Raw genomic sequence first — 13344 nt, forward strand, 5'->3', positions numbered from 1 at the left:
ATTTCCACAAAAATTTAAGTTAAATATGCATATGTCTAACTTTGTCAAACATTCTTTACTAAGTACACACGATGCAATTATGAGTAAAAAAATGTTACATCAGTGGAAGAATCTGGGATGTTCACAGTTTTATAAATCTCACAAAACGTGTCACTTCAAAAGGGAATGCAAGAACATAAAAAAACAGCATCTAACAATATTTCACATAATACAGGAAGCATACAAATTTTCACAGTGAAATATTTACAAACTACACGAACTTGTCGCGCAACTGCATACAATGTTTTGAACCTGACAAGAAAAGAAAAACAGGAAACTGTTGTTCTGAAATAAGTATAACAAAGGAACAGAAAAGTTTATTTGTTTGTAGAAACTTTTCTGTTGGCTGGGGAAATCGAACGTGTTCTCATCGTCCGGTGAGCAGCTCTGAAAAAATCCACATTTCAGTGTTCCTGTATTTTAACGTACACTACGAGGCATTTCCTACCCGTTAACATGTAAGGTCTTTCCCCTCGTTTGCGCTGTTTGAGGTCTTGGCGGCCCTGAATAAAGAAAGCTTGATATTTTTATGATTGAAATAAACCCCAGAACTTTTGCTGCATGAAAGCTTGTGTCTAAGCTCAGTAGAAATGTACGTTAACACAAATTGTAACGAACTTACTCCTCTTTTCTTTAACAATCGGCAAACCGATGGTCGCCTATCGTTTAAACTCGGCTACAAACTCATCAGACACTTTTCCATCTTCACCCAAATTATCCGTAAGAGTGACGTAAAGGCCTTCAGTCGCTCTACATGACGTCATCAACTCTCTGCTCGCCGTTCGGTTGAAAGATAAATATCCTAAAAATGTCATCATAAAGTTTAACCACGTGGAAATAGATAAATGTCAATGTAATACATAAGGTAATAGGGAAACCAAGTGCATGTTTTCCTAAACAATCTCACGTTATTTTGTCACCCGACAACTCCATAGAAATCAAATATAGACAGCTAACCTAATGCCTGGGCAGCAGTTTGTCGAACCAAATGATTCTCCGACTTCACTTTACCAAGAAGTTTCTCCACAGCGCCGCAAGTGACGATGGCTTCAGGAACGCCCGCCCTCGTGTGGGCGAGTGACGCAAGATAATCCGCTTTAATACGTCATCATTACGTCATCTTTCTTTCATGTGAAACTACAAATCACCCAAAAAGTCGAATATATATTTCAACACGTACCTGCCATTGCCACTACGTCATCGAGGAAGTTGACGAGCGTAATGACGCCTCTAGCGGAAGATTCGACAAGGGAAGTGTTTGTTATGATGCGAGCGAGAACAACCAGCTGTTAAATACACAACTGCTATAACTTAAAACCACTTCCTCCACGCTTTCGTCCCACATAAACCACAAGGTTTATATTATTGCACGAGGTTTTAATTCATCTCACAAAGCTTTCTCAGATACAAGATATTTCTTTCCAACTTTACCTGAAAAGCTGCGGTAGTTTTAAAAATCGGATCCTTGCACCGAAATAAATCCTCAAACGTTGTGAGGCTCAAACCACCCAAGCGTGAAATCCGTTGTTGTTGTTGTTGGATTCGGTTGAATGCGAACATGGTTAGTGCGGATACTGCTTGTAATTTCACCGCCTTAGAAAGAACAAAACAATTGTTAGTAAAAATTACTTCCAATTCGTTCACACATAAACTTGCACACGCAATTAACTTTATCGCCAATTATTTGTACGTAAATTTCAATAGAAAGTAAATACCCTGGCTTAAAGCAAGCTTCGCAGATTCAACAGGAGTTGTGGGAAACAAGTAGTAGAGGTGGGGATTACCCACCCGGTACTATATATTGAGCATTCTTTATTACATCACAAAGGTTTTACAACAAACCCACCATACTGGGCGAGTTGCAGACTTGCAGAATAATTTCGAATCCGAATCCGTCCAATTCGTTCAGTTTGTCTTCGTTCTCCTGACAACCGCTAACAAGACACGATAAACAATGGAGAAGATCGACCTTTAGAACAAACATCCTTTGTTTAATCGCGACTCTATGACGTAATTTCTGGCATCGCGTCACCTGCATCTTCTCGTCACGTGACGTTTTCCACACTCTGTTGACCAGCAGCTCAATGGCGCCCTCTTCGGCAATTGTGAGTTGAGAGTTCTTGTTGTTTATATGGGCTACACCTGGACCGATGTGAAAATAAAGTGAAATAATAATAAACAAATTTATCAAAAACAAACTTCAGGAAATTCACTGATTTTACAAACACAAAATATTGCATTCTGAACGAAAGTTAAAGCTCCCTCTAATGCTTTAGAAAACAAAAAAGCTTCACGCGCAGCCATTGTCGTTATTATAATACCTGAAATGCACGTTACAGAGGTAGGAAAAATTGTCACGCACCAATGCACATCTTGTTAATAGCGTCCAGTGTTCCCATGACGACTTTCCGACTGGTTTTCTCCAACCTGAGCAACCGGATGAGCGGAGGGATAGTGCTGTCACGTGACAAACGCGCCTGACTCGATGAACTTTTCCAGCTCCATGCTGCCACCGCCTGGCAACCTACAAACGAGTCAATTCCATTCCAACCATTGACATCATAAAATCGTTTTGCTAAAATACTCCGCGAAGAATCTTTTTAGCGACAACTTCCACTGATTGGGATCTTGTGTTTCCTGAACTCATTTTGTTTTACCGACATACACTGTTGTAATTTTTAATATTATTCGTTTGTTTTATTTCAAATATCAGAAATAAAGCAACTTTTTACCGATCAACTGAAGCGTGTCGGATTTGCTGAGTAACATGTCAATTATTTGACTCGTCCCGATTCTGCGAGCAATTGCTCTCTGCTGCTCAGGGTGGTGACCAGCCAACGACCACAGTGCGCATGCGCCGCGTTCCTTCACCTCATCCGACCAAATCTGTTACGAAAATGACAGTTGATGGAAATCTTTACATTGGGTTGATTAATGTTTTTTTGCAAAATGGAAAGGAAAAATCAAAAAATGCCGTAAAAGAGTTCCACTAAAAGTCACAAGGTTTTAATGAGAAATTTCTTTAAACTTGACAAACTTGATTTTTGTAACTTCATTCTCTACTTACTTGAAACAGACGACACAGAGCGGTCGGAGCTTTTTCTAACGACGCCTCGTGTTGGGCTCCCTGGTTCCCTCTAGTGATGCATCCAACAGCAAGCGCAGCTTTCATCTGAGCGGGAATGCAACGTCCTCGCAATATCGCCACCAGCGGCGCCAACACTCCGATTTGAACAAATTCGTTCTGTGTAAAATCTTTGGTTAAATTTTTAACTTTCTGACATTCAGGAAACAACAAAAAAGACCAATTTTAATATTTCAGTAAATCTTTTGCAAAAATAACACTGGCCAAACAAAATGATTACTGCAAGCAATATAAACAACGACTTCACTTTTTGACTGAAAATATTCAGTTCTTCAACAGGTGCAAAATCCCACAAGTGTGGATTAATATTTAGGTCACAATTCACAACAAGCTTCATCCCCACACCCGTTATACCTGGTTGTCCTGGTTGTCATCGCAAACAGCGGCAATCGCGTCAGCAGTCGCCGTCTGAAGCGAATCGTCCTTCACCGTGAGAAAATCAACCAGGAACCAGGAAGCTCCACACTCCATAATTCTCCGCTGGATGTCGCCCGCACCACTCGTGTCTCCCCGACAGAGTGAAGCCAGGGTGTTGATGACGTTGACAAGCACATCCACAACCTGAAACAATACAAGCTGGAAAGTTACAATTACCTAAAATCCCATGGGAAGTATACGACGGACGTGAGGCATCGGTTTTAAACCAACTGCAATAAATTTAATCCAGAATTCCCTCCTGTTATTTCTGACTCACGTCAACTTGGAGGAGTTCAACTAACGGTCGGATACCACCATGTGCTGCGATGCGTGACGCGTTGTCATCCACGTGAGCGAGATCCGAGAGAACAAACGCGATTTGGAACGCGATTGAATCTCGCATCTCTCATCCGTAGATTCCAGATCCTGGTGCTCAGGATCAAGATCGTGGGAGGCCATGGGTTTTAACAGAGAAATAAGAGCTGCGAAAAATAGTCCCCGATTGAAAAGAAACAAGTCTGACCAATCGACGGCATATTCAATATATTTTACACTTAACTTAAACAAATGCTGTACGATAAGCATACAATGCACAAATTACATAATTTTTACGCAAAGTTACTGCAGACATGAACAGAAAACGTGATACATAAAATAGCACCGATAAAACCATCAGGGTTTCCGAGTCAGACACACAATTTCTCTTACGTTTTTACGTGGTTTTCAAAAATACTGAACTGGTATTCAAGTACGATTTCTATCCTGACAAAAGTGAAATATTAACCACGTGACTTAACACCTACTTGGAATCGCTCCAGCGTTCGCAATCTCAACTCTGACGTCATCCTGTTCCGACATGAGGCAAATAACAGAACAAGCGAGTGATCTTATGGGAGAAGTCGTCTCATCTTCCAAATCCTTCCCTAAACCTTCAACACAAATGTTCACTGAGTCCTCGACCACAAAGTTCGATGGTTTGGGATTTCTGGAGTTACAACTTGGACGCCAACCACAAACACACACTCAGTGCATCCGCGTAAAGATTTAACGAAGCTTATTGCGGGAATAAAAACGTTGCAGCGACATTTAGCGGTAAACAACACACGTCTTTTAGTGAGTGCCAGTCAGGTTTAGTGGGTGTTTCGACCACTAGGTCTCATCAGTGCAGCTTTTGGGGCCAGTGACGAAACAGCCGGGCGAACACCACGCACAGTCGCCGGGATAGCTTTAAATTTAATTTATCCGACGAAAAACATGTGCCCACATGGACCACAGTTAAAAACGAACCAGAATCAAGGGACATGGTTCCGGACTTGGGTCTTCTTCTTGCGCTCCGGAGCAAATTAACAAGAGGAGGAACTGCATCAGCCGCCAACAGAGGGCGCCAGTAAGTCGGTGTGCGATGAAGGAGAACCTCGAGGCAACGAAGCGAAGCGTCTTGGCGGGAAACGAATCGGCATTCCAGCATTTCTTAAATAGAGAATTTGTTTTTTGTGAGGTTACAATAATGTTAGGGAATAATAAATAAATAAATTGTCACATTCCACACACAGAGTTTCCGACTTATTCCGAAAATAAACAAAATTTTCTCAAAATTACAACATCAACCGATGGAACCAAAGTTCCTTAAAGAGTCATCCGCCCTGCTAATAAATTCATAAATACATACGCATATATGCAAAAAGCATCTTCAGCGTAATTTCAGTACGTAATCCTGGTGCTATTACGCAACAATGACGTCACTCACCAACCAAAGATGGCCACACGTTTAAACTTTCCTCGTCATCACCATCCTTCCTCCCCTCCAAACTAATCAAATATTTGATGACGTCAGTGTGGTAACTGAGGGCTGCTCTTTGCACGGGACCGTCATTGTTGACGTCACGCGATCGCACGGTGGCGCCAGACTTGATGAGAAATTTGAGGCAATCGTGCGCCCCACTTGAGGCAGCAACGAGCAGTGGTGTAGCGTTGTCCCTGTTTCAACAACATTGGTGAAGGCGCTCGACGTTATATTAAGCACAAAAAGCCTGATCGGAATTCATGGTAAGGAGAGTCAGGGTTCGAACCCCGGTGTGGTAAAAAATCAGCAGCTGTTTTTCATTAAATTCCCATTTTCGTGACTTTTCATGTTGGTTTCATTGATGACGAAATTAGCAGTGGTTGGATACCGGGTTAGTTTAAATAAGTGCATATACACAGGGATGAGTCAGACCTAACCCGAATATCGTATGTGGAATGCGCTCCACTCAGTTTGTAACAACGTCGCTAGGAATCACACACCTGTTTATATAATAATGTCGCTGTTGCTTTTCAGACCAATTAGAATTGATGACGCAACTCTAGCAATATATGATAAATGTGCGGCAAGTTGAAAGTAAAAATAAACTAGGTTGATATATACTGGTTAGTACAGTAATTATGGATGTGTGTTAGATCTGCGGATACATGCATGCACTGTTTCAATCTATAAAGGTCTCATCAGTGCAGCTGGTGACTGTGACACTGGCTGGGTCAGCTTGGATACTGACAGGGACACATATTTTAACTTAGTGGTGTCTGTGGTGTAAGTGTGCATGGTAGTCTACAAGGTAGCCCAGTGCCACAGTCACACCAAACTGCACTTATGAGACCTTATAGGATGAAATATTGTGTGCAAGTGTCTGCAGCTCTCATGGATTATTATGGCTCTTTACTGCTTGTAAGGAAGAAACACATTTTGTGCTTGTTTTGTATTTCGACCGATTCTGTTTGAAGTCAGAATACTGCACTTCATTATATATTTAAAGTATAAGCTGGTTTAGTGCATTTTTACAACATGTTACAATATAAACTTATTGATGTTTGTTGTTTATACAAACATGTGCCTGAATACTCAGAGTTATAGGGTGAGAAATTCTTACCACAAACAAATCAAAGTTTGGGTCAACTTGTGACATTGTAAATGCAAGTTAAATTATAACCACAATTACTTTAATAATTATCACAGCTTTGTTTTGACCCCAAACTTATTGTACCTCATTTTTGCCTTCATTTTAACACAAACTATAGGTTCAAGTATTTTCCCATGGATCATCATGAGATCACAAACAAAATAACATAAATTTGTCTTGTTAGACTTACCAGAAGCAGTGTTTCCACAAATTATTTGAGCAGTCGGTTGGGATTTGAGAACTGCAACTAAATCATTAAACGAAGTTGGTCGAATCCATGAAGTTCCACCATTAATTAATTCAAGCCTGGTTGCTTTTAGTTGCACCAACTTTCGTTTGTTGCATTTTAAATGACATAAATCCTTTTCAAGATCCTGAGAAACAAAAACTGTTAAACATTTCTTGAGATACAATGTTGTTTAATTAAAGTATTTGTTGGTCACAGAAAAGGAATCAGGAAGTTTCTACATTTTATTGCATTTTGTACCTCAATGTCTGAAAATTTTTCCAGCAGTTTTGGGTCAGCATCTGTTGCAAAAGATTTCATTGCATCAAGTATGGGACGATATCCTGTACAACGACAAATGTTTCCATCAAAACTATCTTCAACTTTCTGCTCAGTCGGAGTTGGATCTTCTGATAAAAGGCTAAAAAGACAAGAGGGTTACTTTATGGTTTTATTGGCCATTGCATATAAACATGCATACTACAATGATTTAATATAATAAGCACAGTTGTGTTTGAAAGGCCAGAAAAGCATTCTCTGACATTTTATTTTGAAAAAAAATTGTCAATAACCCACCACAAATTTTCTGTGTATTCTAATTTATAAGCGAACATGTACATATTCATGACAAAGCCAGGAGTGCAATAACCACACTGTGAACCATCAAACTCAGCTACACGAGTTTGTATTGCATTGTAGCCATCTCTTCGTGACCCAAGTCCTTCCACAGTTGTTACTCTGCACCCGTCCACTGAAGCAAGCAGGCTGAGGCACTTAATACATTTGTCAATACATAAGATTTTTTTTAAATATGCATTTTTATGTCAAACACAGTAAAATTATGTATAAGCTGCAGACAGATGGCCACTGTTTCGACCTAAAAGGTCTCATCAGTGTAGCTGGTGTGACTATAAGACGACTTTGCTGACCAAACGGCCAAGCAAAGACTTCCACTTTGTGGTGACTATGCAATCACCGTCACCCGTTGGGCACCAAACTAGGTGCAACCTTACGGAGAAAACAAAGTGGAAACACCATGGCCAAGCAAAGCTCAACCAATAGTGCCATCAGGCCCTGTGTCTGCAGCTTATACACAATTCATATTATTGGCTCCACATTGCTTATCACAGTAAAATTAGTTAATGAATAGGAAGCATCTGCATATCAGTTATGATTAAACAACAAACCGAGACATAAAGTTTAACTTTCAACATTCACCGAGTTTACAGCTTCTATCTTTCCGGGAGTTTTCTCCATGGCAACCACGCAACATCCACATCCTCCCTCATAACACATCACTTTTGTTCCAGTGAGTCCTGGTTGTGATCGGAGCCATGAGTTCAGGCTCATCATGGGATCCACATCATCAACTGAACAAAGCAAACAGGTTTACAACAACTAATAACTTCTACTTCTATCTTTAACAAACACGTCCACATTTTTGTGACAGCTATTGCCAACAACTAAAATTAACTAAATTAAAATGCATTAAAAGCCTAAAAAAAGAAATGCAGAAGTTTTTTTGCAAATAGGCTTCAACAAACCTGTATACAGTTGTCCATTTACATGGAATGATATTGAGGTACTTGTCATTGTACCAAGCATAACCACCTAAAGTGGAAGCATAGATAGTTTCGTCGTATTTAAGAATTAGCTACAAAATTTTGTTGACAAAAAATGCACCATCGGTTTTGTTTTAAAATTTATAATCTTTTACAACGGGGTTGAGAGATAAAATATATAAAAAAAAATCACAAATGGCTGACAAACCACAGCAAATCAATACATGGATCCCAGAGTGGAAAGTTTGTTTTTTGCTCAGAGGATTTTGTTTTGGCGATCGTTAATTTCGCAGACGTTTTTTTCATATGTTAATGCATTAGCTCATTAATATTTTGCGGATTATCGGTAAATTTTCACAAAATTATTTGACATTTTTTCCTAAATGATAATTCTTGATATAAATTTAAAATTAACGTGAAAATAAAACTTTTGTAAATCAGAAGAAATACACAAAAGCTTTCACAGCATTGGAATTAAATCTCGCTAGCAAACTCCCTGCGACGCTTAGCTTAAAAGTCATCATTCATTTGTTTTTCTGAGTTGCTTGGCACGGAACGGACAGGGGATTTCCCAATGTGTAAAATAATGACGTCAGCTATTTTTAATGATAAGAAATGGTTGGTCTTCAGGGGCCTTTTAACTGACGCCACAAAAAATTAAGGATTTTTGTAAGGCCACAGTTTCATCTGTTTCTTTCCATAACAATACATTTTCCAAACAGAAATAGAAACAAAATTTGTGTCCGAAGAGAACCTCCCCTTACGCGAAACCCTGTGTAGGTTTCAAGTTACGCCTCAACTTCTATGTAACGGTTACGACCCACTGAAACTAAACACACCCTGTCTCCTCGCAACCAGCATTCAGTTGTTAATTGTGTGATTCACTGAAAGTCTGCAAGGGTTAATATTTGTCACTAAGCTTGTTCTACCTGACTTTGCGAGCAATCAGTTAAGAAACCGTGAAACTCTGGCTTATTTTGAAGTGTACAGGGGTCTTTCATATTGAACTGAGAAAACGATATGCGGAAACGGTTTGAGTTATAGTAGAAGTTAAAAAGAAACATTGGATTTTATGATTATGATAATACATGCGATCAATCAACTCACCAAAGTTGGAATTTAAGGATGTAATTTAATGGTTCTCAAACTGGTCGTCGCGTTACCTCGGTGCGTTGTTTCGAATAACCAAGGGCGTCTGGTAACTTAAAACCCGGCCTTTTACAACAATCAGTACGTCACACGTACTGGGCATATCTCCCAATGCGTCGCACTGCAATATGTTCTTTTACTTATATGTTGCCACACCGGGATTCGAACCCGCGAGACCTATCGAATCGGCCACAGATATAAAGTCATTTCCTTCAATGACGTAACAGCGGTCGGTTTCGCTTTGCAATCAATTGTTCTGATCGCGCAGCGTTAAAATGAGTTGAAAGCGAGAAGTTGGTAAATGATATGTGACGTCAAGTAGCAAATGTGGAGACTCACAGTTTTATGTACGGTTGTGAATGCGTACAAAGCTGTTGTATTTGAACAAGAATTTCTATGTCAAATTTTATTTGTTACTCACGGAAAAGAAGATAACATTTATGATTTAATCGATAGCAAACAAAACAAGATCTTGGTTTATTTACTTGCGATAAAGTGCACAGCAGTAGTTTAGCGTTGAATAAATTATTCCGGCAATTACTAAGTTATTTATTCCAACATTTAATTTAGTTATTTAGCTAATTAAAAAGCACTGATTTGTTTATCAAATGTAGTATCACCCCATATTGTGCATTGTTGGAATGTGGCTGCAGCGTATATGCAGAGAAACTTATACGCAGCAAAATGATGTAATACATAATATGCCCTGACGTGGCAATAGTGATAACTTATCATATACCGTTATCATGTTTATACTTACTGGCATTTTTATGTAGGCATAACTTTTTTGCTTCAACGTACTGAACAATGTTTGGCGATCTTGATGATGACGTAGATCAAGTATGGAATGAGTGGATCGCAAAATACAGTAAGTTTATTCCTGGTTTCCACCAAATTGCTTTAATAAGTTTCATTCTTAATTTACATCGATTTAACATTTATAGTTATATGTTGCAGTTATTTCGATGGTTTGCAGATAAACAATATTTAAACGAGGACGAACTTCGTGAAAGAAAAAGTATTTGGGAAAGAAGTTTAGCTGAAGTGAAAGAACACAATGAAGAATTCAAGACTGGAAAGTTCACATACAGGATTTCTCTAACACAGTTCAGCGATCGGGTAAAAAACAACACATGTCCAAATCAACGCAGTAATGTTTCATGCAATGGTGGCTGACACAGCTAGACTGCAATACCTGGGCTGCGAAGCCTGATAACCTAATGACTTCCTACTAAGTTTGAGTAAACGTTTGTTTAACTACATTTCAACACAGAAAAACGATGAACTCCCATGGATGGACGATCGGAATGTGGCAGAATGTTACAGACCACCCTTGTTATTCGGAGCATCGAAAATGTGCGAAGAACCTCACGAAACTGATCCAGATGTTGGCATTGAGGAACCCAACCCTGAAAGTTTTGACTGGAGGGACAAGGGTTGTGTAACACCCGTGAAGGACCAAGGAACTGAGTTACCCGCTTGCTGGATATTCAGTGCAGTAAGCGTTCGTAACAAATGTCTATAACTGGTATAACTACTGTGATTTTAATATGCAGGTAGCAGCCGTTGAATCTCATCACAAGATAAATAACGGAGAATTGGTCAAACTTTCTGAACAACAATTAGTTGATTGCGACAAAAAGGGTGGAGGAACAGGAGATCTGGAATGGGCTTTTGATTACATTCGAAGGAATGGACTCGTTTTTGAACATGAATATCCGTTCATTGGCAAGGTTTGTTCAACGAAAATCCATTTTAATATTAAACAACAATTGGATCTTCAGTGTGCTTTTTACCTCATAACATACTTCCCATAGACGTCCATTACTAAAGTACCTTGTAGATTGCCAGAGTTATAACGTAACCGCCACTAAAGTACTTGTTTCTGTAATTGAGAGTCTTGAAAAGAGATACGTTTAATTGTATCTTCCAGAACTGGTTTGGTTTGAGAAACCAAACATCGAAATCAGCAAAACTTATTAGGTTGAACCATTTATAATCTAAATTTACGAAGATCTTCGTAAACAAAAAGTTACATAGCATACATCATGATTTGGTGAAAATATGTGTACGACAATTTGTGCTGTTACATTGGACAGAGAACACGATGCAGAGATGGACCTTGTAGACGTATCGGAATCAAAGGATTCAAGAAAATAAAAGGATGTGAAAAAGAACTTGAAAATGTGGTGGCGAAAGTTGGGCCGGTTGCTGTCAGTTTGGTTGCTTCAAATAAATCCAAATTCCACGCTCACACCAACAATGAAGGTAACTTTTTGAAAACAACTTCTTATAATTTAACTGTAAATAAATTTGCCATTTTGCGAGCAAATATTAAAAATCATATCAGTGTAATGAACTTTCAGACATATTTTATGATCCTGATTGGGAAAAAGGTTTAAATCCAACGAACGAAAACGCGTTACGTCACACAGTGTTGGTTGTTGGTTATGGAAAAGATCAGAGCAAACCACGTGGTGGAGACAAGTACTGGATTATCAAGAACAGGTATACGATCATATTTTGTGTGAGGACAACATGTTATTACCCATTAGTTACCAATGTGGAACAAAACCAAACTACAACAAATCAGCAAAAAGTTTATCGTTTTTATCGTGTACAATTATACCTTAAATAAGATATTTCCTTGTTGGTAAAGTCTTTAAAAACTTCTTAAAAATACTTTAAAATTTCTCAAATTGACAATATTTGCTCAGTTGGGGAGTTGGTGACGATGATTCGGGTTTCAAGAAAATTTCCAAAGATCGAGACAACAATTGTTTTGTTTCTGGACAAGCAATTTATCCTGTTGGCGTGGGTTGCTACTCACCAGAGGAAAGCTAGACCACAGTTAAAAATTGTCAATGTGCCAAGAAGAATAAAAACGTAACAAGGACTCGCATATTTTGACTAAAATAGTTTTCGATCAGTCCGACCACACTTGAAAAGCCCGTGAGGTAACTACGTAGCAACCAGGATAACGTTGCCATGTAATTTTCTGGTGATTGTTTGTTGGTCGTCTCCATGGCGCCAGTTTTCCTGTGTAAAGTTTAACCCGGTTTTCCAGTAACTGATTGTCTTCTGTTAAATGCTTGCTGTGAACAATCTTTTTTTCAGGACCCCTAAATCGTCACCCCTCTCTGTAGTATATAAAGTGTGCTATTATCAGTCTCAGCCTCTACAACTTAACCTAATAGTCTTCGCTTTGTGTGCTAACTCTATGTACTTGCATACCGAAGGGGAGGTAATGCGTGTGACTAAATCTTTGACTAACTTGATATCAATGTAGTTTTGATGAAGTAATAAAGATGTATTTTGTGTATTTCTCCGCATCAGGTTTTCGATTAAAGTCAGGTTAGGGAACAACATAAGAACCCACGTGCGACTTTATGTCAAATGTACTGAACAAATAGGATTTCCCAATTAAATTCTACTCATGTTATATTAGATTTATGTATCGCAAAATTGGAGAACAAATTAGAAATAAAAAATGCAGCGATTGAAGAATGCAATTCATCATAACGTAATTAAAAATGTGAGTAAATTCAATACTATCAAGTCTACATAAAACTAATATCAACAGAACAAAAATCCATGTTTAATATTTACATCGCAGTAATAAATGCTTAACTGATCGGAACCGGGAGCACCCTGGGGTTGTGGATTATTGATTTAAGCGTGTGAGAAGTCATAAGGTTTGTGTTAAAAAAACTTCAAATTTCAGCATTCTGCCCCAGGCTTTATTGCAGATTCTTAGGTCATTTTGTCTGGCTCGCGCCTCGAAATTTGTTTGCTGCATTCGGGCAACTTTGAAGCGTAAATTCCAATGCGAAAAACGTGTGGCCTTGTAATTATCATGCTTTTGTCTTTGGT

The 13344-nt window shown here is 38.8% G+C and overlaps 2 protein-coding genes and 1 pseudogene across 2 annotated transcripts in view; 2 read left to right on the forward strand and 1 right to left on the reverse strand.

Moving 5' to 3' along the window:
• Positions 1 to 13344, forward strand: part of LOC145903197 (protein NLRC3-like) — a 223617-nt gene that overhangs the window by 186212 nt on the left and 24061 nt on the right. The gene's annotated exons all lie outside the window — the stretch shown is intronic.
• On the reverse strand, positions 484 to 8353 carry LOC145901700 (ankyrin and armadillo repeat-containing protein-like; annotated as a pseudogene).
• LOC145903706 (procathepsin L-like) lies at positions 10763 to 12664 on the forward strand. The gene is made up of 5 exons (XM_082991833.1): positions 10763 to 10969; positions 11028 to 11204; positions 11571 to 11739; positions 11838 to 11979; positions 12189 to 12664. Exons 1-5 carry the CDS (start codon positions 10766 to 10768, stop codon positions 12313 to 12315), a joined length of 819 nt encoding a protein of 272 aa, XP_082847959.1. The 5' UTR covers positions 10763 to 10765; the 3' UTR covers positions 12316 to 12664.

This window comes from Ascidia mentula, chromosome 5, assembly GCF_947561715.1.
Source record: "Ascidia mentula chromosome 5, kaAscMent1.1, whole genome shotgun sequence".
Classification (NCBI taxonomy): domain Eukaryota; kingdom Metazoa; phylum Chordata; class Ascidiacea; order Phlebobranchia; family Ascidiidae; genus Ascidia; species Ascidia mentula.